The sequence below is a fragment of the Pteropus vampyrus genome, unplaced genomic scaffold (assembly GCF_000151845.1).
Source record: "Pteropus vampyrus isolate Shadow unplaced genomic scaffold, Pvam_2.0 Scaffold152, whole genome shotgun sequence".
Lineage (NCBI taxonomy): Eukaryota > Metazoa > Chordata > Mammalia > Chiroptera > Pteropodidae > Pteropus > Pteropus vampyrus.
This window is the reverse complement of record NW_011888933.1, coordinates 4,624,525-4,649,096: the sequence shown is the minus strand read 5'-3', so window position 1 is coordinate 4,649,096 and position 24,572 is coordinate 4,624,525. Positions and strand designations below refer to the sequence as shown.

Sequence of the window (24,572 nt, the reverse complement as noted above, 5' to 3'; positions counted from 1 at the left end):
AAAAAAAAAAACAAATCAGAGGCCTTGCCTGGTTAAAATTTAATGTTCGTTATTAAGCTTTTTCAATTTGTGCTTTAAGTATTTTGTCCTTTGTGCTTTAAGTATTTTGCTTCCTCCTGAGTAAGGTAATTTTATAAAACTTTTATAAAAGAAAAATAACTGTCTCACACACACATACTATGTTTGTTTATTCCTGTTATGAAAATGATATATGGTCATAGAAGAACATTTCAAAAGTTCAGAAAAACACAAAGGAAAAATAATAATTTATAATACTATCAAATTAATGAGCAAATTAATATTCTGGTGGCTATCCTTTGAATTTTTTTCCATGTATGGTTTCTATGTATGGATATTATATATATTTTTGTTTTTAAATTTTTATATAAATATTTAAACATTAAGCTCATATATACGGAATACATGTAACTTGCTTTTTACACTTATTTATCATGAACACTTTCTCATGATTCCATGATCCATGTCTTGTATATCTGGCAATTATATTTTTGACAGTATTGAAGTCTGTTGGATGTAGTTTTTTCTTTTATTTCTCTCTCTCTCTCTCTATTTATTTTGGCTTAAAAGATGAACATTTATTTTCTTCCTCTTTAAAAGAAAAAGCAGATTTTCAGTTTATACCAGTAGGTGTCATCCATTCACACAAAGCTCACCCAAGAAACCTAATCATTTGATTTAACCTCTGTGATACCTACCAAATTCCAGTACTGTATTGTAGCTGATCTGAGCTGCTTGGTAAAGGGAAGTTAGGTTTTAAACAGAAATTGGAGAAGGTGCTACTTTTGCCCTTAAGGTGATTGCAAAGAAAGAAAAAAAGAGAGAGCAGTTTTGAAATAAATTTCATAGGCTTGGAGTTATCATTATATATTCTAAAAATACAACAATTACTGAGAGGTTACTGAAATTGTAGTCTGAATAGGCACCTGAAGAAGGTTGATGAAACTATTAGTTTTTCTGTAAAAGGCTCACCAATTTTAATCCCACGTATAAAAATTCAAGATGAGTCAAAATGAGATATTTTTAAAATATTAAAGAATTATTAAAAAGTCTTGAAATATTAAGCCAATGAAATTTGATTATAATAACTAGATTTTTTGGTATCATGTGCTAGTTCTTAAGAGCTTTCATATGCATTCCATTTTGGTCTGCAAGAGAGTTCTCTGATGTTACAAATGAATAAATTTCTGTTCAGAGAAGGCCCCGGCCTTGCTTAGGGCCACACAGCTGAGAAATGATGAAACCAGGTCTAGAACAAGAATCTTCTGACTTTATATACGTATGCATATATGTGTACTGCCAAATGAGTGTTTTTCTTTGAAGCAGAAGTTAAACATTGATAGTCTATGGACCAAACTAGATCTTCAGATATGTTTTGTTTGCCTCCTAGGGTGTTGGTTTTACACTGTATGTAAAATTTTTTAATAACATAATTTTTAATATTGGGAAATTTCCCACTAAGACTAGACTTTCATATTTATTTGGAAAAAAAATCAGAAGATATGGCTGTATTGGATTCCTATTCCCTTGTGGCAAGGTACAGCTGGATCTGATTATTTTCTTGACCTGTGTGCCCACTAATTTGCGCCAGTTTCCACCACCCTTTATTGCCTTATACCAGGTCTACTTCATTCATTTGTTCTATCTATCTGTATGGACCCTATATGCAGATAAGTCTGTAAGTCTTTTTTTGAGTTTTATCTTTTAGAAAGATTATGTACTCATTTCAACAATGCTGTTGTGGTTCAAAACATTTTTTGAATAGCTTTCAGAATCTGGTTAAGGGTCACAAAGGAAAAGCGGTGTTGGTATTTCAGCCAATTTATTTTTTAATTAACAAGTGGCATAATCTGCTTGATCACTCAGGAGGAGTATATAGAATAAGGAAAGCAGAGGATTGAAGCTCAAGCTCTGGGAAATACCAACATCAATGTTTAGGAAAGAAAAGAATGATTAAAACTGGCAGAAAAATCTAAGCTAGAAGAAGTCTGAGAGATGGGAGTTAAAAAGAAGAGATCAGTGATTCTGACCATACATGGGGACCACAGAGGAGTTTCAGCAAAGTGTTGTTTGACATCAGGAGGGTAACGATTTTCTTCTGAGAGATTTTAAATTCAACACAGAATAAACCAGAGAAGAGACATGCAAAGTAACCTGAATTTGGCAGAATGTCTCTTAGTTTTGATAACTCAGTAAGGAATGGATGGCACAGTTTCAAGATAAAGCATAACATAAAGAAAGTATAGCAACAAATGTTTCAGAGAGGTCAAGGAATGAAAAGATAGAGAGTGTAGGTGGGAGTTTGCGATGTGGAGTTCATGGTTGGGCTTTGGGAAAGCAGCTTCAACAGAATGTTAAAGACAGAAACCAATCTACGGTAGATTGAGGAACATATAGAAAGTACCCAAGGGTCAGACTAAGTGTGAACTTTTCGTTACTAAGAAAGAAGAGAGAAAAGTAGATGGCATGAGTTACGGGTTCCGAGGAAATATGTTTGCATGTTTTAATGATTGGAGAGATTCTAGCATGTTTATAAATGAAGGGAAGGAGCTGTAGGAAGGCAGTCCAGGTAACAGAAGACATGACCGAAGGATCCAAAACCTTGGAGAGGCTAGAGGGAATGGGATCCAGGGAGGTGCTTTATGATGTTTTGAGCAATGGCACCATCATCAGAATGAAAGCATTGCTGCCAACGTAACTAAGTTGGGGTGTTTCTGTTGAAAATATGAACCACATCACTTTATAGTCACATCTTACACTGATTTTTTTCACTGTTCTTGGAAATGTGCAATTAGTTTCTGAGCTTTATGAATTAATTAACAACTTTTAAATGAGAAAATATTATTTGGCTGTTAGAATGTTCTTTTGTTTGATGCTTAAGGATGGAAAAATGATCAGATTAGAGATAAATCAGGATGATTAATTATTATATTTATTGAATTGATTTCAATTATTATATTATTATATTTATTGAATTGATTTCAATGTAAACTACAGACACATCTTGATGGTTTTCTGCCCTCGCATTATGATGCAAAGAGCAAAGTGTTAATTGGTGATTGTTCCTGAGGTAGTACAGGTCCTTCAAAAGTCAAAGATTCTTCAAACACTCATTCATTCAAGAAATAGTTATGGAGCATCTACTGTGCTCCAGGCACTGTGTTGAGTATTGCAGATATGGCTGCAAAGAAGGCATCTTTAGTGTTTGTTTTGATAGCGCTCACAGTCCGGCAGGGGCTGCAAGAAAGCAAACAGACCATTACAATAGCATGCTGAATTCTAGAGTGAGAGATACAGAGGGGCCCTAGGAGGATGCAAGAAAGCCACCTAATGAACACCAGTTATGGAAGTGGTTGGTAGTGAGTGAATGGGTCAGGAAAGACTCCTTTGATGAATTGACGGGCGTGTAAGCAAATGTTTGAAAAATGGTAAGATTTCTGAAGAAGAAGGGAGGCTGGGGTGGTGAGGAGGGGAAGTGGGGACCAGAAAAGGGCTCCTGGAGGAAGAATTAGCTTGGAGAATTTGGAGAACACCATGTCATTCAATGTGGCTGAAGCATTCAGTGTAATAGGAAGAAAGAACAACTCTGTCAAGAGATGAGGCTGAATTGGAGGCCTATTGTAAAGGGTCTTATAAGGAGTTTGGGCCTAATCTTCAACTGACAGGAATCCAGTGGAGGATGCTAAGCAGGGGAACGTAGATGAATTAGATTTACATTTTACAAAGATTGTGGTGTGGAGATGGATTGAAATGGACAAGTGTGGGGACAGAAAGACCAGGAGAGAGATGCTGGAGTCCTGCTGTAAGGCAGCGACCCGGGCAAGAGAGGGAGAAAAAGAAGATGTGGCAGACAGCTAGGAAGCAGAACAAGAGGGCTTATTGGTGAATTAGTGGAGAGCAAAATGGGCTGACACAGATTCCTGGCAGGTTAAGTGACTAGATGGAGATGCCCCCTCAATAATGAAGGGAACATAGGAGGAGAAAGAATTTTGATTAGGAAGAATCCTTCTCTCTCAATGCTTTATTATTTCAGATTGGCAAGCTAAATCAGATGAAAGATAGATACTTTTCGGGTGCTTTTTTAACTCCATTGTTTGAATTCAATAGCTTTGATGTGTGGGCCCCCTAAACATGCAAATGCTGCATTTAGTAAGTTTTAAAGCAAAGCAAAGGAAAATCATTTACCTGTAGATCTTAAAGCAAGTGTTGCAGCATCATGAACTCTGGTGCCTGCAAGACAAGTAATATAAACATTCTACTTTTAATGTAACAGACTTTCCATTCCCCACCCTCATCCCAGGCATCTGCACATACAAATCAAAACCTTCTTAAGTCATGGAATGAAAAAAATAATAATAAATAAAAAATAAAAGCAAATGAAAAGTGCTTCCTGTGTGGTGAATGGAAATTTTTGCCCAGTTTATTTTCCGAGCACATGAAAAGTAGTTCTGAATATTTAAAACCACAAGTATTCTTTGTTGTGTAATTTTCTCCTCTTGAGACAGAAACATAGCACCTAAATTTTATTAGGAAATCTCTTTTGCATTCAAGTATTTTGGAACTTCATCTAGGACCTAAGTACCCTTCTTCCACAGAAATATGAGGCCAAAAAATCATGGTACCAATAATTTCTGGCCAAATGAATGAAGACTAGCATGTGAATGTAGAGTGGTAATTGTGAGTGTGGAATTCAGAGTTTCATTGTCTGGGTTTGACCTGGCTTCATCACTTATTGGCTGTGTGATCCCGGGCAAACTATTTAATCTCTCTCTCAGTTTCTTCATCTGTGAAATGGGAACTACTCATAGAGTAGTTGTGGGAAATGAATGAGATAATCCATATGAGGCACGGTGTCTGTCACGTAGTATGTGCTCAATAAATATCATTATTAGATTCCCGTCCTATTTTCCTCCACATACTTGCAACTGATCTCTAGAATTTGTGGCAGTTCTTATCAAATGAAGTAAAAGCTCTTCGTACTATACTTAGTTCTATAGCTAGGCCACCAAAATGTTAGAAAAAGTCAATTATTCTCCACTTCCTGTCTCTGCTGGAAAAGGACTCCAATACTTCCAATGGTGCATATGGAAGCATTTCTTCTTGGTGTTGTCAGGGGCTCAGTGGAAGGGAAAGGAAGGAAATCAGGGTAGCAGGTTCCTAGGGGTCCTGGTGGCTCAATCTATACTTCTTGAGCTAGCTCAATACCTCAAATAGCTTCTTCCAAACACACTATTGAGGCCCATGAACCCTAAAGAAATGTACCTGGAGAAACCTCAGCCACTTAGGGAAATCACTACAGGATCAGCCTCCTTCCTTGACTTTGGAACCACCTGGCTCTGGGCCCGTACCCCTCATTGCTGTTTTATAGCTTGAAACCTAGATTCTTCTTCAGAGCCTGGACATTTTGGACTGATCTTGATTGCCCTGTCCAACTGATTTCACGGCTGATAGTTGGTCTTGCCCTGTTACTACTCAGAAACCCAGCCCGGATCCAGCATCCTGGAAGCTGGTTCAGACCTCTGGGTGGTATTCTCAGAAGCCTTGTCATGAATGGTTTCACCTACTTGGTTAAGACTGAGGACTCTGGACCAGACTCTCCAAATCTAGCACTGCCACTTACTAACCATATGACTTGGGCCAGCTAGTGTACACTCTTTGCCTCAGTTTTCCTTATCTGTAAAATGGGAGATTAGTAGTCCCCATCTCATAGAATGGTTAAATGGATTAATACATGTATAAGACATAACGTAAATATATATATACAAATAGTCCACTTAAATACATGTGAAACAATATAAATGTAATAAATAGTATTAGCTATATTCATATTATATTTTATATGCATCAAATATATTTTATATATTATTTTCCATTTAATTGTATATAAGTTTTATATTAATAAGTATTATTTTACATAAAACACATGTATGTATAAATAAAATTATTTATATTATTACTACTGTTGTCATTATTGTTTGCTCTCTCTCTGCACAGGTAGAGAGATCATGGGTAAGCTTTTCAAATTTCTTGCTTTCATCTACAGCTATAGGTACAGAATTCCTGATTTTCACAGATTCCACTGTAATATGCAGTGCAGGGTTTGAATCTGATTAAAACTGACTCTATCATTTGGAAAATTATAATTAACAATGAATGTTGTATAAATATTATTTATTGATTTCTTATGTTATTCCTCTTTCAGATATCTTTATTTCAATGTCTGTAATAACTTCGCTTATATCTTGTCCTGTTTCAAAGGCTCGCTATCTTTTGAACAAATAGCATAAGACAGAAATGTGTCAAAATATATATTTTTCATCACATGATTTTTAGAGCCTGTTATTCCCAATACTTTTGACTTAGAGAGGTAGGGTGGTTCTGAAGAGAATAACATTGTCTCTTGCACTTGTTCTATTGGAACTAGGTTGAGGGTAATGTTCTCCTTCCTGTGTTCTTCAAATCTTCGGTAATTCACGAATTTTGCTTAACTGCTCCCCCCACCCCACCATATAGCCACCAATACCAATTAAAAGACAGCTCATTGTCATGATGTCATATCACATTTAGCCACAAAACCCACTTCCTTTCCAGCAATAGAAAACAACTGAGAACATGAATTCACTGTCATTTTTGACAGAGGATTTTATCTGTTCTGGAAAACATGAAGTCGGACCTTTGGTATTTCTTTCTCTTCTGCTTCCAAGTTGAATTGCTAACAGGTAAGTGGCCTATTGAATATTTTTTATTAAGTTATAATTCAAGCGAATGGTAAGAAAAGTTAAAGGTAGAAATTTTAGGCATAAAATAGAAAGTTTTTTTTTTTGTTTGTTTGTTTTTTTTAAGTAAGAACAATTGCATAAAAGCCCAGGGAAATGGCTAAGGGTATTTCGTCACCCATGTCACTGTCGATGGCATTGAGTTTATACTGCTTCCTTTGATATTGTGTTTAAGAAGAAGGAAAATATTTCCTTAGAACATTAAAATTTTAAATTATCTACTTAGAGTTACCTGTTAGTAGTTAAAGTAGAAGAGTGGCTCAATGTTCTCAGAGAAAGATGAAAGGTAAAAGACTTGTGTCAACAGAATGAAAATTAAAAGGATTGCCCCTGTGAGAATGCGTATAAAGGAATAACTTCGCAAACTAAAACGAAGTTTTATTTCTGAAGGAGAAAATAAAATGGAAGGGCTTTGAAAAGAGGATTTTGTTTTTAATTTTATCTGGGTGGTCTGTTGTCAGAAATGCCCAGGCCTCCACAGAGTTTTCCTTCACAAAGTGTCAGAGTTCCTTTAACAGGCCAAGGAGTAGCGGATGATGTAAAACCATTTCCCATCCCCTGTAGACCTTTAAAAGATCCTCTGTTCTTTCTCTTAGATGGTATATGTGACTCTATTTGAACAATTTAAATACAGCTAAATTAATATATATATTTCTACTGCTTCTTACTCTATATATTTTATTTAGCATTATATTTATTTTACCTTTACCTCTGAGCCATGTTCTTGAGGCTCAGGGAAAGTGAAGTGAAATTATATTAAACCGGGGAATTCCATTAACACTAAAAGTAAAATCAGAACTTTTATTAGGTATACTCTTATCTAGAAATAAATTTTTAAGTGGTACTAAGAAACAGTTTACTTTCTGTCTCCAAAAAATAAAAATTGAAGCAGATCGGTCAAATGTTTAATCTTGTGGTGGCTCAAGGTGTCTCAAGCTAAGTAAAGAGGAATGAGAATTAGGGTCGACTTATAAATCCCAAGGGCAATTTGGGACTTCTTGCTTGTTTACCAGTGCCGTTTCTACAACCTAATGGAATTCTTTCACAGCCTAAACAACAAATATATAGCTTTGGAATTGATATTCTTTCAATCACTCATTCACTCATCCATTTATTCATATAGCACCTAGCACTTGCCACGCAGGAGGTAATGTGCTAGCTGCTGTATATACAATGATGAGCAAAACCAGGTCAGGTCCTGCTCTCAAGAAGCTAATTGAATGCTTGGGAGAAAGACATTAATCAAATATTCCCACGAATTAATGATAATTACAAGTAGAACTGAATTCTTTCAGAGAATGTAATGAAGAAGCCTGTCCAGAGTGAGTGTGGAAGTGGGGTTAGGGAGTGTGGTTCATTGAAGTCTTTCCTGTGAAAGTGGCATTTAAATTGATATTTGAAGAACAATTAGGGGTAAATGAGAAGAATGTCGTGAGGGCGGAGAAAAGCATTCCATAACAGGAGAAGCGTAAGTACAAAGGACCTGTGGTAGGAGGGGATAAAGTAAGGCCAGAGAACTAGAAGAAGGCAGATTTGCCCAAGCAAAGGAAAATGTTGGGGATGGTGCAAGATGAGGTTGAGAAGGAAAGCAGAGGCCAGACCATTCAGACTGCGTGGGCCATGGAAGGGTTTTGTATTTTCTTCCAATAACAATGGTACAAGTCCATTGAAGAGTTTGTTGGTACCGCTAAAAAGCATCCCGATATGCCAAACCCATCTGGGCACTTGCAGCGATATAGTGCTCAGGAGATTTGAATTAGCAATAGTGTTATTTCTATGGAAGGATATATCCAACCTAGGTAGAATTATTTTAAGTTGCCAGTCTTAACTGATGAATAAATTGTACTTCTGGAATGATCGTCATCTTAGTTTTTAAAGGAATAAAACCAGTGTTCGCTCTCATCACACAGAAAACCATGCCATGTGACAAGCTATTTTCCTGTTTGACAGGTAGCAAAACCAAGGCATGAATGGCTAAATGGTGATAGTAAATATGCTAACAATCTTCATATTTAAAAATATCATCACGATGCATTTATTCAGCAACTATTGTTTTTAAAAGCTCTAAATGCAAAGTAAAGAGCCAAACCAAAGTAAACTAAGCACTTGCAGGTCCTTTCTTTTGGGATGTTTTTAATTCTCTCAACTGTGTAAGTCTCATCCCTCAAAGAGGTAGGCATTCTAACTTTTGGTTAATATTTGAAGACTCTCAAACCAGAAAAGACTAGGTTATTTGTTACATAGTATTTAGTCGCAGAACTAAGATTAGAATTCAAATGTGTCTGAATCTGATATCCACATTCTCTCCACATACACCTTGTTGAAGGAGCAGAGGTATAAATCTCAAAGGAGAGAAATTCTCATCAGTTTTATCATTTGGTTGGTGAGTTAAGATGTTGGAAATTTTGGTGATTCCCAGTTTTCTATTGGTCTCAATGTAATAAAATTGTCTTTTAATGATTTTGAAACAATAGGAGGCTCCTCATTATAAAAGGATCTGGGAAAAATGTGAACCTCTAACTGCACTGAGAAGATGCTCTTTCTATACCATATGGTCATTGGGGACCATGCAGGTGACCTCATGAATTCTGGTTTTAGAAAGCCCACTTTGAAAGCTGTGGAAGGGGAATGATTGATGTCAGGTGGTGCATTTTGCATCATGTGTTCTGAGAGGAAGCTGGAAGGATGATCCTCAGGCTCATTTTGAGCTATGCTTTTGTCACCAAGGCATTGAAACAGTGATTCCTGAACTCCACCCTCTCAGGAAAAACAGGCCTTTGGCATCTCCAGCACCTGCTTTTCTGCAGAGCTCAGAGAGAAGTCTGTGGAGCTGAGCTGATCTTTGAACCACTCCTAGCACCCACTTTCAGTATGCATATTGGGTTTTTAAAAAATTCAGATTGTCAATCCCTTCTTTTGATAGATGAATTCAGGCCATTTTCATTCAGCATGATAAGCCTATGTTGATTTTATTCCTTCAATATTATGTTTATTTTTGTTTATTTTTCTCTGTTGTGTGAGTGTTTTTTTTTCTCTATTTTTGTTGGTATGATGACGTTTCTGTTAACTACACTCTTTCCCTCTATAATTTGGAAGGTGGACTACACTTCTTAGACTAAGTCATTATCATGTCAGAGCATCTTAATTGAACATCTATTTATTTATTATTATATTAAAGTAAATGATGACATGCCATTGCCTGACGTACCTACCCCTTTTCCCCCATCATGAGAATTTTGGAATGTTCTTCCCTTTCCATTCTCATGCTGCCCCATTAGTGAGACCCTCCCCCACACACGGGTTTTATTGAAATAATTGAAAACTTGTGGTTGCAGATCATTGCTAAGTTTCCTCTTACAGTATTTATCTTCTATTTCAAGAATAATTTCTTTACATTTAACTCATCTATTTTCAGTGACAGCATCCACATTGTCATCTGTTCTTTTCTTGTGATCTATGTTCTGATTCAATGATCAGAAGCTTTCCATTATTTTCTTCAATTACCCTGGACTCTCTAAAGTCCAGCATGAGTAAATATGTCTTTCTTTTACTCTGACGGGTTACTAGTATCTTTCCTGGGAATAGGATTCCTGGACTGCAATCTTTTCTCTTAGTAGTCTGTGAATATTCAGACTACTCTCTGCTGGCTTCAAGGGTTGTGAGTAAAGAGTTCCATGCCAATCTGGTTCTCATTTCTTTGTAAGCAACTTAAAAATTATTTAAAATCTTATAATCTGTTCATTTCAATATTGAAATTCAAAAATTCCAACAGGATATGCCTAGTTCTGTGATTGTTTTTATTAACATTGCTTGTGACTGGATGAGTCTTTTCAACAGCCTTAAGTGTTGTTGCTCTTTTATTTCAGGGATATTTTTCTCTTTGTAATTTAATTAATCATATTCTTTTTTTTTCTTCTTTCCCCCTTCTTTCTGGAAATGCCTATTGTCTTCATGTAAGGTCTGGAGTTCCTTATTTTTTCATCATTAGTGAACAAAATGGATTTCATAACTTGCCACTGCTGTTAACGACTCCCTTAGATGAAATGGAATATTATAGTTTTTAAATTATTCCTATGTCTTGATAGAAACCAGAATGTAGGTGTGTAGGGAGGACTTAAATTCACATCTTAGCCTTGCTCACTATGAGATCTAGAGACATGTTTGACTTAAAAAAAATGGCCTCACTATTCACAGTTGTAAACTAAACAAAACCCACAACTCATGCAACTGACATATCCAGGGATATAAAATTTATATGTAAAAAGATTTATTGGGCATTGTAAATTAAAAAATAACTTTAAAAAAAGCATTCGTAACCTTCGATACTCAAAGAAAAGGCTACATTTATTCCATAAAGAGCATTTCTGTTACTGCAATTCTAATAAATAGAGTCTATCAAATGGCACTTTTTGGTCATTCTAAGTAAAATAAGAATTTTAGCATTCAAAACTTTCTTGTAAAAGTTCAAAATTATATTTTGGAAAGTGGAACCTAAGTATATAGAGAATATTTAACACAAATGAAAGCTGTTAGTCACAAACAATTTTTTTCAACTGGTTTGGCCTGTAAGGTTTATTAAAACAGACGAAGATTTGTAAATTTAAGAGAGTCAGAAAGTAGGAATATGAACCTCCTCTGAGTCATGCATAACATAGGGATGCCTGTATCTACTTTGCATGAGGAAAAGCTAAGAAGAAACAGGTTGTCCTTAAGAAGGAAGGCAGGCTCAAGAGTTTTGATTTAGTCAACCACTAGTTCTGATAGCATCTTATGTCTCAGCCATGTTGACATAGACATGGCACTTTCAACACGCAATCAAAGATTATTTAACTTTTTTGAATTTGAGAAATCAAACTTTTAACAGACAATATTTATATTCTCCCAGGGCTCTGCACCAAAATATCCATTCATGAAAAACAATAACAACAACAATAAAAACAAAACCACAATTAAAAGTTCTGTTCATTTTATACTATCTAGGTTTAAAGCAAAAATCTCATAACAGTATATATTTGTACTTATTTAATTATGATAAAATTTTCTTGAATATGTGAATCCATATATTTACATTTCTATGGGCAGATAAGATACAGAATGATCATTAAGAATTTAGAATCTGTCAGAGCAAGGACCCAGACTTTGTTGTGGGTTCAAATACACAGGGCAGCTCAATATATAATGGTTAATAAATTAGAATGTCTAGGCAAATGAGTGTACCAGGCACATGTAATTTTATTCTAAAAAATTCTTTTGTATATTTTTTGGTATGTAATAATCCTTTCAATCACTTTATACATATGTGGCATGAATGTGAATGCTGCTTTGAGTGTTTGAGACAATTATGTACCCAATACATCTTGAAGGAAAAGAAATATCTGAAAATAACTTTCAAATCTAGCTTAATGCACGAAGAAGCTCTTTAAGAGTGTGGAATTTGGTCTCAGGTTATCTAGCTTCAAATTATGGCTCCACCACATATGGGCTTTACAACCTTGGGCCAGTTATTCAAACCTCAGTTTCCTTATGTGTAAAATAGGGATAAAAATAGCAAATTTGACTTAAAAGGTTGTTATGACCATCAAATGATACATTACATAGAGTGTGTTTAACACAGTACTCAATACATAAGGAGGACTCCACAATTATAGGTTACTGTTGTTATTTTTTTGGAAACATTTGAAAGCTTAGATATTTATATAATTTCCAGACCTATTGGGCTTCAGACAATTAGCTGGAAATCATTCAGTTTGAGTTCTTGCCTTTGGACTGGGAAACAAATATTCTCCAACATCCGATAAATAGGACCTCTTGCTGTGCTTTTCTTGCTCTTCTCCTTGGCTCATTACAGGACATTTACTAGCCATGCTCAGTCTCTATATTCTTCTGTGCATTGATTTACTTAATGTTGTTGAGCTTCTAATAGATTCCGGGTCCTCGGCTCATTTAGGGGACTATGATGCAGTCCTTATTTTTGTGAAGTTCATGATTAAATGAGAAAGGTAGACAAAAATAATTATGCTCTAAGCTTATGTGCATTATAAATATATTGGTGAAACAAAGTATTATTGAGAATATGGAGATAGAAGTCATTGTTGGGGGGAGGGGTCTCAGGGACCAATTAAAATGATTTTTAAAGAATGAATGAGGGTTTTTAGGCAGATAAAGGGGCAATAGGATATTCTAGTCTATGGAAATGGAAGTAACAATATGAAAAGAATGAGCAAAAAGTTCAGAGTGACTTGAACATATGGTCCATGAGATTGTGAAAGGATTTTGTGTCATGCCAAAAAATTGATTTTTTTTTTTTTACCTCCTAAGCAACAATGTAATGAAACCTTTTAAGCAGGGAGCAAAATACTTTTTAGAAATACAATTTGAGAGCAGCCTAGAGAAGGGACTTAGAGGGGTGGGACTGCTGCTGAGACCAGTCAAGAAGATGTTCCACAAATGAGGGAAGACATGACAAAATTCTGGACTGGCAATGAGAGTGGAGAAAAGCAATTGGATTCGAGAGATATCCTTGAGCTAGAGTCAACTGGACTTAGTGACTATGGGATCAGGAGAATGAGAGAGGGATAAATGAGGGAGACTCGGAGGTTCTGAGAGTCGTACTACTGACTCCCTTAAAGGATGAGGTTTGGGTTTGTGAGTGAATATCGAATTCAATTTGGAAATGTTACTCTTGATATGTCGGAGGATATCCAGATAAAGATGTTGAAAGGAAATTGGAAATATACTCTGGAGCCAAAGGGAGAGGGGGGCTTGAGAGAAAGGTGTGAGTCACTGGAGGAGATGAGAGCTGGAGCCTTAAATGTAAACAAGTTCACCCATTGAACACCTTGTCTGTGTGCCCAAAGGTCTTGCACAGCAGCTGAAGGGTGGAAAGTGATGTGGATATTCATGGGTCCCAATAAAATTCTCTCTTCCTCCTCCTGTGTGAAAGAAAGTTGGATTCATTTGAGCTCATGTGATTTCTCTATTAGGACAATTTCAAATCAATAGCAATGCAATAACTAAAGAAGTAACTTGTTTGCAAGTTAATTACCTTATGAATATTTGCTACAAACCTGATGTAGAGTTCCTTGGAGAGTATAAATGATTTATACATTTAGTGTGTGTGTGTAGTCTTCTGTTTTTTTTTTTTTCCATTTTCTACTCACTTTTCTGTTTTTCATTTTTTTTTTTGACTTTCTTTTCTGCAAATGTTAAAAATTTGGATTGGGTTTTTTTTTTTTTTTTTTTTTTGCCTATCCTTCCTATTGATTTCAATTACTTTAGATTATGGATATCTTTGAATAATAAAGTAAAATAGAAGTGATACATATGTAAAAATTTTAGCTGGTAGACTCATAATGCTTTCATGAAAGGAGAACAAAAAAAAAAGTGGTAGAAAGTACATTTTAGATGCCAGAATGTTTTAGCACAAAATCAAAAATCTAATATAAACATTGCAATTTTTAGAACTTTGCCTATTATGTCACATTTATGTGCTGTGCTAAGCTAAAGCTTATCATCGTTTGATTAAACAAGTATTAAGTAAGCACTATCAATAATTGCCAACTCAAGAGACCTTATCTTTCCATCATCGACACCTTTGTGGAGGTTTGTGGTTAAAAGTCTGAGTTAAGGAGAATAAAGTCAAATTGTTGATTTGTCTCACACTCTGTGCAGTGTGTGAATTTTCTGAATGTTTTCATCAAAAGATTTTTTCAACCAGGGATAACACAAATGCTTATAAAAAGTCCTGGCAGGGTGGGTTCTAGCAAGACCATCTTATAGAAGAAATGAAATAGTTTATATATTAAAAGAATCAACTGGCAAATAAACTTTTGAACCATAGTGCAATTCTCCAATGAATAAACTTTTCTTTAGAGATTTTAACAGCTCCCCAAAAGAAGATGCAAATGCTACTATCCTTTGAAAACCTAAAGATATCACCTAATATATTCAGATTTTTCTCTTGAAAACATCAGCCTATTGATATCAACAGTTATGTTATAAACATCATACTCAGCCCCTGTTAGCAGGTTTGAGCCTCTATGGGGAAGATTGTACTCTTTAGACATGGTTGTCAATATGGTTAAGAAGATACAGTACCTGTTCTTATAATCTGTATACTTATAATCTGGGAGTACCAACAAGAAGTAAACAGATGTGATATCGAAACAAAAACTAAGACTTACTGTTCAGGTTTTAAGACATCACCAGGAGTCAAGAGAACATATTCTTATTTGTGTTTTTAATAACGTATTGAATGTTAAAAGAAGTACTATGGGGTTTATATCACAAATCAGTAACATGCTGTGGTTATAAAACAGCTGGGTGTATTAGAACAATCATTGGTCCAAGGGCCCCTGTTTGTTGGACAAGTTTAATGACTGCACACTCTGGAGAATCCAAATAATTAAACGGATTTAAACTTGACCCCTCCCCCCGCCCCTTACACACACATAGACATAAAAGAGCCAAAAGAATCATCAATCCTTTAAATAAGTCTTTATGAACCTGGGGGATATTTATGAATAAAGAATCTCTTTCTCTGAAACTCAAACAGATAATTTACATTAGAATCTGACATCCCAGTTGAGGAGGTGTCTTTTATGCTTGGTTGTGTAATTACATGTCCTTGTTTCCAGAAGCAAGGCAATACGATATAGCTAATCTTGGGATCATGTCCCACCAATGAGCTATGTAATTCTGGGCAAAATATTAATTTTTTGGCCCCAGTTTAGTTTGATAAATGTAAATGTAAACTGTAAAATGCAAGGCTTAACTGGATAATTTCTAAGAACCCTTTGGTTTTTACATTCTATATTTAAAGCTTCATCTTTCGAGAGTTATAACATCACAGAGATCTATACATTTATTTGTTCATCCATCCATCCATCCATCCATCCATCCATCCATCCATCCATCCATCCATCCATCCATCTATCCATCCATCCATCCAAGAAACGTTTATCGTGACTTACTGCATACCAGATACTATTAAAGAACTTGTTCCCTGATTTTAAAGCTCACATAATAGTGGGGTAGCCAGATAATAAACAGATATTTCAGAAATAGAAGGCAATGCATTAAGTCTGTGTGTATACACAGTGGCCATAGACACTTTTGCTTCAAGATCTCTTTCTGGTTTACTTGCTGCCATTATAAAGTCCTTGGGAAATTTGCTCTGAACATTTCTTAAGGAACTGAGAATCAGCTCATTAATATTATCTTCTGCAGCAAAATATAAACATCAAAGAAATAATTGTGCAATATGATTTACTCAGACAAATAAGTCCTCAAGCAAAATATTTCATTTTAATCTAATGTAGACTGTATCTATTCTTATGCTATTTCCCCTTTGCCTTTTGCTTACATTATTGCCTCTATTTTAAAAATGAAACAAGCATTATTTTCTTTCTGTATACTTTTAAAACTTTTTATTTCTAGAACAAAACATCTATAAAAAGTGAATAAACATAAATGTTCTATTAATGACTAATTGTAAAGCATAGTACTTCATTCCTATAATCACTACAGAACAAGAAATAAAACATTGTCAGCACACAGAAGACTTTTCGCTCTTGTGTTTTCCTTCCTGATTCCAATTATTCCAACTCTTCTCTCCCTTTATGTAAACCATTAGACTAAACTTCATGGTATTCATTTAGGTTATATATTCTATCTGGTTTCTTTTAGTCATTATGCAGAAAATCACAACATGTATACTTCACTTATCAAGTTTCAAGTTACATATACCTTTATACCTTTATGTTCTTCTAGACAATATGCTCTAGGTTGGCACATTGAAGATATAAGACATAATTCTACTGTATCATGGGTTTTATTGTTGATGTTGTGACATTGCCTGTCAGACAATAGTTTCCTCTCTAACGGTAATCAGTCTTTTTTCTCTGGCTGCCTTTAGGATTTTCATTATGCTATATGTAGATGTAAATATTTAAAAATCATCTGCTTGTGATTTGTTGTGATTCTTGAATCTGTGGATTATGACTGCATTCTGAATAATTTTTCTAACCTAATTTCCAATTCATCAACTCTCTCTTTAGCTCTGTCTAATACTCAACATTTCCATTGAATTTTTAATCTCAGTTCATGTGTTTTTTGCCAGTTCTAGCTGGTTATTTTTCAAATTAGTTTATTTATTTATTTTTTTAGTTTCCTGTGCTTTGTAGATATTATCACAAGTTTGCATTTTGTTTCCTTAAACATAGTAAGCTCAATTGTTTTATTTTGTGGATCTGATCATTAAAATTATAATTGTGGGTTTGTTTTCATAGTCTGTTGTTTCTGTTGTTATCTTGTTTACATTTGTATATGATTATTTTTATGGTGCGCTTGTGATTATATTTAAATATTATTTGTAGATATGATTTGAGGCATAGGATGTAAATCTTTTCTTCCTGGAATCGTTAGCAGTTTTATTTTCAAAAGTGTAGGGGTACTAATAATCTGAAGTCAACTTAAACAAAATTCAAGAACTGAGGTTTTCTGAACCATTGAAGCGATTCAAAGGTGAGCTATAACGTGCATGAAGGCTGGTTTACTTCTGGTTTACCTGTACTCCAGTGATGTAACCCTTTGGGATCCCAGCTTATTGAGGAGAAGATCTACTAAATTTCCCACTTTTCAAACTCTGTAAGTTTAGACATGAGAACAGAAGTTTGAATCTAGGAGAACAGTGAATGCTCTCAGAGTAAAAGCAGCTTCTGAGTTCTGCTTATCTATTTGGGTTCTGGTTCTTCTAATTAAACCTACTAATTTCTCTTCTTTGTGTAGCTCTTTAATTCTTTTAGTAATATTTTTAGACACATTGTTCAGCATTTTAGTAATATTTTTAGACAGGTTGTTCAGCAATTTAGGTGTGAGAATTAGTTTGAATAATCTGGACTGCCAAAATTGAAAACTAGAATACTTGCGCATATTTTCACAAGCAAATACTCAAGTCAAAAATCTATTCCCTAGTAATATGTGAGCTATAAATTGAAGCCTACAGATATTAAGAAAAATTAGTAACTGTGGTAAATCCTAAATAAAATTAAGGTTATATGCAAGTAGAGTTGTGGCAAATGAATTCTCCTGCATAACGCTAGTCCATTATAAATTGGAGTATTCCTTTCATCGATATGACTATATACAGTATTATAATAATGTATAAACATTTTGACCAACATTTACTTAAAGGCAAAATGCTAAAAGAAAAACCCAATACTCAACATTAGTAGAATGCTTTAACAAATTATGATAAATTAACATTATGGCCTATTATACAGTCATTACAAAGGATAATTATGATGAATATATAAAAAATTAAATGCTTATGATATAACATTAAATGAAAATAGCGGAACACAAACTAATATGCTTGATATATAAAACAAGTGTATATCTGGAAGATAAAAGGCAACAATACACAAATATTTCACTAGAGGACTAGATAATTTTTTTCCTTAAATATTTTGCACTAGTAATATATTCTTCTCAAGAATAAAGACAGGGCTTTTAAAACTTAAGTAAAACACTGTCATACTAATATTTCCTCCAAAGTTTCAGCATGAAACTTTCTCATATTAAAAAACATAAGAAAAAAAAGTAAGGCAAAGAGCAATTTGAACTTATAATCTAATAACTCAGAATTTGCAGCCAGACTAAAACCATTTCAGTTTTTTCCTTCAATGATTCCTCTGTAGATCACAAAAAACAATGTTGGCTTCCTATAAGTTTAAATTTTATTTTAAAGAAAGAAAAAGTAAGCAAAAATCTGGGGGCTTACATTTATTTTTAACAGACTTTGGTTCAGTTTTCAATGGATGGGGTTCAGAGAAGACACATTTTTATCATTTGAAAATAATCCATCTGTTCTTTTACTCTCTAGCAGGAGGGTATAATGTAAATATACATTTACATATAATCACTTATTCTTAGTTTAAGCTATTTGTACTTTTTAAAGTTTTTTTTCTAAACTACATCATTTCCCACATCTCTTCTTGTTTGACTAAGTGCTAATCCTCCTTCAAAATCAGTTTTAAAAGTTACTTTCTCAAAGTGGCATTTTCTTATTCTCTAATCAAAATTAGAACCAATCCTACCATCTTTATTTGATTACTACTCCATTCCTTGCACAAATTATGGTGCATTACTGCATATTTATTTGTTTATCATCTATTTCCAATATAGAAGTTGCCAAAGGGCAGGAACCATATCTGTTTCATTCATACTATGTAAACATGTTATTTAATATATTGCATACTATATATTCATATTTGACAAACAAGTTTCTGGGTAGGTTTCATCTAGATAACTGTTTTAACTATTGTCATGTTCTTTTTATTTGTTGTGAAGTTTTTTCATTTTGGTGCAATAGAGTTGACTTTATGGATTTGTGTTCAGATATAATTATTAGATATAATTTCTATTCTTAAATGTCTCTTTGGCTTTTTTCCCTTTCTTTTTATCCAGGAGAAATCAATGACTCTGCCAAATCTGAAATGTTTATATTTCACAATGGAGGTGTGCAAATTTTATGCAAATACCCTGAGAGTGTCCAGCAATTTAAAATGCAGTTGCTGAAAGGCTCGCGAATACTCTGTGATCTCACTAAGACAAAGGGAAATGGAAGCACGGTGTCCATTCAAAGTCTGAAGTTCTGTCAACCTCAGTTATCCAATAACAGTGTCTCTTTTTTTCTGAATAACTTAAACAGTTCTCATGCCAGCTATTACATCTGCAAACTATCAATTTTTGATCCTCCTCCTTTTCAAGAGATTTTTAGCAGAGAATATTTGCATATTTATGGTAAGACATTGTTTTCCTCTTCCTGATATAAGGGTACACAGGCATTTTAGCAAATTTTCTCACTAATGAAAACAATTAAACAAATAAGTATCCTTTGTATTGGAGTTCATTTGAGTGCAATTGATGGCAATCATTTATGATGAAAGTATGTAAGGGATGATTTATTGTTAATAATAATTAATAAGTAATAACAATTAATTGTTAATTAATAATAATTATTTATTAATTAATCAATAATACACAATTTAATCAAATAGACCACTAAGTTAGAAACAGGTCTTATTATCTTTAAAACACGTGTGCCATTAAAAATTAGGAAAAAAAATGAAGACTAATACACAAACCCATGGCTTAATGGTTATTAGTTCTATTCATCTAAGGTTTAAGATTTTGGTTTTGTGCTGGGTTTTGGAATGAGGTGAGATATATTATATTATATTATATTATATTATATTATATTATATTATATTATATTATGTTTTATATTATTACTTTTCCTACTTACTCTTTTGCAAAAATATGGACAGAAAAGTTATTTGTATTAACCAAATTTATAAACGTATATGTGCTTAGAGTCTTTTAGGTATTAATTTTTGGATGCTTGCTATAATACTAAGGTGATGTTATCTACTATTTACTGGATTTTATGGTTGTAATGAAGACAATCTTCATTTGATTCAATAGCTCTTTTAAATTTGGTAAAATAACTTGTGGTTTTCAGTGCTGAGAAGAGGAAATTTGATTCTCAACATTTTTTTCTTAATATGTCTTTTTTCTAACCCAGAATCACAGCTTTGTTGCCAATTGAAGTTCTGGTTACCCATAGGATGTACAGCTTTCGTTGTAGTCTACATTTTTGGATGCGTATTTTTATGTTGGTTTACAAAAAAGGTGAGCTATTTCTATCCTTTCTTTCATCTGTTTTAGTAAGGAATATCAGTGGTTATTTACTTATCAAGGTACATATCTCTCTTACCAGAGTAATTTGATCAACAGGTAGATAATTTCTTTTTCTCAAGATACACCTACTAATTAAACTACTAACTTGGAACAGAAGCTTATTTATTTTACAGCTGCTTCATTCCAAAAATTATTCGATGGCTTATTTTATTATTATTCAATAACGATGAGAAAATTGGGGTCAATGAAAGACAAAGTTCAGAAGAAAAGTTAAAACATCAAAATAGATGCTTTCGACTTTTAAAAATTATTTAATTTGGGATTCAAATTTTATTCTAAGCTTCCCAAGAGTCAGGGCAAAGTTGAAACAGTTACGTTTTCACTGAATTGGTCAATTAAAAAACAATCTGTGAGACAGTCTCATAAGGTACTGGTAGAAGCTGAGAAGGAAATGGCCAGCTTCTTTATATGGTAAGTTATTAGGACTCCTTGTTTTTAAAGAAAACCACTGAAATGCTCTGCAGAAAGATAAAACGACAACAACAAAAACACTTCTGGGCTGGAGGATATTCTCTTTAGTCTTTCACAACACAAGTTCTCAGTTGAAGAACTTATACCATCCTGCATATTATGCAAGTATGCTAATACTCAAATATATCCACAGTGTGATCACTGGCCAGACAGTGTATATGTCTGTGCCAGAATGGATTTTGAAAAGGGAGATAGAAAAGGAAGAGAGTGAGATAGGGCCCATGATCTAACTCTATTGGCGAAGGAACAATAACAGCAAAACTGAAGATGGAAGTTCATCGGAAAGCTCTTTTTATTAAAAGCTCTTTTCATGTTGTCCACCTATTTAGCCTAAAGTCAGGAGCCTAAGTCACATTATAACATTTGTCACAGACTATTTCAACGAAGAACAGAAAACAGTAAAACAAACAAACGAAAAGCCAAAACAAATAAACAAACTGAAAAAACAGGATTAGAGATGGGGAAGAGCAGATGACACACCATGTTTCTGACTTTTTTTTCCCAGAAAATTCGACCCAGCGTGCATGACCCTAATAGTGAATACATGTTCATGGCTGCAGTGAACACAGCTAAAAAGCCTGGACTCACAGGTACAGCAACTTTTGGGGGTTTGGGAAGGAAGTGGTACTCTTCACATTAGTTGTTTTTTTTTAAAAAATTATTTTATTTTATTTTATTTTAAAGGCAGGGAAAATGTCTGTAAGGCTGAATTTTAGTATTTTCTGTGAAAATCTGAATTTTTATTTTAACTGAATTTATACTTTCTGCAGTGCACTGAAAACAAATTTGTAAACCACTAGTAAAAATAAACAAATAAAAGTTCATAAACCAATATTGTATCAAGGCTATTTGCCAATTGAGATTTAAAAATTGGGATGTTAATAAGTCTTCTTTGTTAAAAAGTTTATTAAGTCATACAATGAAATTTATTGAATATTAATTAAGTGCAAAACTCTGAGTGAGGCACTGTGAAAGATAACACAGATATATGGAGATTTTTGACTGAAATTGGAAAAAGACATCCGGACTGGTGTTAGCAAGGGGAAGAAGGAGGAATTGATGAAGATATTGCTAGAATGTGCAAGTTTAAAGAACTTGGATGTCCACGGAAGGCCAATTAGGTGGCACTTTGACCTTTTCCATTCAGTGCGAGTGTTGTCAAGTTGAGTGTCATTAAGTTGAGGAGCATCCAGAAAGTTTGAAGCATCTATTGTGAAAAACGTATAAGTCTTATGCCTTTGAGGTTGCAATGATAGGAGGTATATAATGAGACAAAAGCCACTGCATTTTTGCTACAACTAAGTGGTGAAGAACTTGTATAAAAGGGACACATAAAGCATCTGTCATCATGGAATTAAAGTATGGGAAGGGAGCTAAATGCTCCTTTAGTCCATTTCCTCATTTTTTAGATGAGAGAAATTGACACCCTGGGTGTTTAATGACTTCTCTGGTTACCAGAGATTTAATATTATAGCTTTGACACTAGCAAAGAGCTTGTGTTTCATAACTTTGCTATTGAAAAAAATACTCTTTTCTCAATCTTTGTGTTCGTAATAATGTGTCTGTCTTAGTTTGGATCCCTGAAAGCAGACTTTGAGACAGAGACTTGAGTACAGGTAATTTATTTGAAAGGTGATCCCAGGAAGAAGGGGTGGGGGAATAGAACAAGGAGGAAAAGCAAAGGAAGGTTGCACTGCTAAGATCTCAGCTAGAGGCCACCGACCTCTGAGACATGTACAGATGTCTCCAAGAATTGTTCTTCGGAAGGATGGCAAGTGAAGCATTTATCCAATGGTGCCACTAGTTTGGGGTTGCTTGCAGGGCACATTTCCCTTATCTGTGAACTGTGCCCTGTGCTTGGGATGAGCTGGCTCACAAGTCTTCAGAGAAAGTCCTGAGGCAGAAAATCAGAGAAATGCACAATGAGCCCATTGTGCTAGAGCAGTCAGCATGTGCAAAAGCGTCCACCCCAGCTGTGGCTGGAGTCAAGGCTGGTTGGTTTCATGCCCCACCTACCAAGCTTAGCACATATCTTGCAATTAGATTTAAACAAATAACTGTGAAAATGGTCAGAATGTAAACTTCTTTAGAGTAAGCAGGGTCTTTCTTCTGTATTCTGAAAGCATTACATATATACAGTTCCAAACAGAGCATGACTCAGCACCTCTGTCAAATATTTATTGAATGATTATTATGTGAATAGCACCATGCTGAGTAACGTGCATTAGGTAGAGGGAGGGAAGACTAAAGACAGTTCTTGTCTTCAGTTTGTAAAGTCATTGAGAGAGGTACTATGTTTACATGAAGGGTGGAGTCATGTGATAGTGTCAAAAGTACTCAAGTAATTGCAAAATGTAGAGTTCAGATAACATCTGCTATAGGAGTTGATAGGAGTTAATAAAACTTCATGGAAAATGTGGAAGTAGTGCTGGGTCTTAAAGCATAAAGAAGAGCTTGGATGGGGTGTGCTCACGCATGTGTGTATGTGTGTGTGTGCATATGTGTGTGTGTATGTGTGTGTGTGTGTACGTTTGCAAGAGGCAGAGAAAAATGGAAAGCGTGTTGAAGGGAATTGGCACATGGAGAGCTTTTAAAGACAGTATGCTAAATTTTTGTTACAGATGTTACTCGTAACTTGGAACTCCCTAGCACCCAGATGTGAATCACGTTTGCCAGTTTCCTCATACTTGAAGTGCAAGATTTTCTTATTTCCTGGACCATGGAGACTCTGACTTGATTTGACTACATACGTACTCTGCTGGTGTTTTGTTCAATCTGGACCAGTGACTATATCAGTCAGCAGGGATTTTAACAGACTGCCTCAGTACTGTTGAGTTCTCTTAAAACAAACACCCTCTTGCAACTAGCTTTATGGAAAGCCCAACTCGTGTGTGTATGCTTAACAAATAGACCTCGCTGGGATAGAATCCTTGTCTTCACATCTGCTTCTAGCAATGCACCAGCCAGTAAAACAAACACATCTACAAACATTTTTAAAAGATGCCATGGGTACTGAATCTGCAAAGCAAATGGGCATCCAAGGGCTGGCATCTGTCTGCATTTTGCGAACAGACTACTGCTTCTTCTTGTAGAAAGAACATTCCTTGTTTAATTAGACAGGAGGTGCTTCAAACTGTAGCTATGTTATTTCTGAGGTGTCAGTATGTAACCATAGTGTACAAATACATTAGCACACAGTATTCTTCCCCAAATTCTGATCCCTGGTCCACCATTCCACCAACAGTTTAAATGTTTTCTGCCCTCAATTTCCTTTTAAAAATACTTCTACATTACTTGACAGACTCTATGTAGGGAGCTATATTTTTTTCCTCTGTTGCTCAATAAAATACATATTATATATATAATATATGTTCAACATATGTGTTCTACATATATTATATATATATATAGGCAGCCTAATGAATATAATTTACCTATATTCTTCCTACAAGAATATTTTTGCTCCAGAAAGACATCTTCCCCACCTCAAATCAGTTAAAATGGTTTACTTTTTTTGACTTGTTGATACTAGTGGTAGGGAAC

The 24,572-nt window shown here is 34.6% G+C and overlaps 1 protein-coding gene across 1 annotated transcript; it reads left to right on the top strand.

Annotated features, from left to right (window-relative positions):
• The first annotated feature begins 6,664 nt into the window (after positions 1 to 6,664).
• Positions 6,665 to 24,350, top strand: ICOS (inducible T cell costimulator). The gene is made up of 5 exons (XM_011369687.2): positions 6,665 to 6,737; positions 19,263 to 19,598; positions 20,383 to 20,489; positions 21,535 to 21,619; positions 23,651 to 24,350. Exons 1-5 carry the CDS (start codon positions 6,680 to 6,682, stop codon positions 23,689 to 23,691), a joined length of 627 nt encoding a protein of 208 aa, XP_011367989.1. The 5' UTR covers positions 6,665 to 6,679; the 3' UTR covers positions 23,692 to 24,350.
• The last annotated feature ends 222 nt before the right edge of the window (positions 24,351 to 24,572 follow it).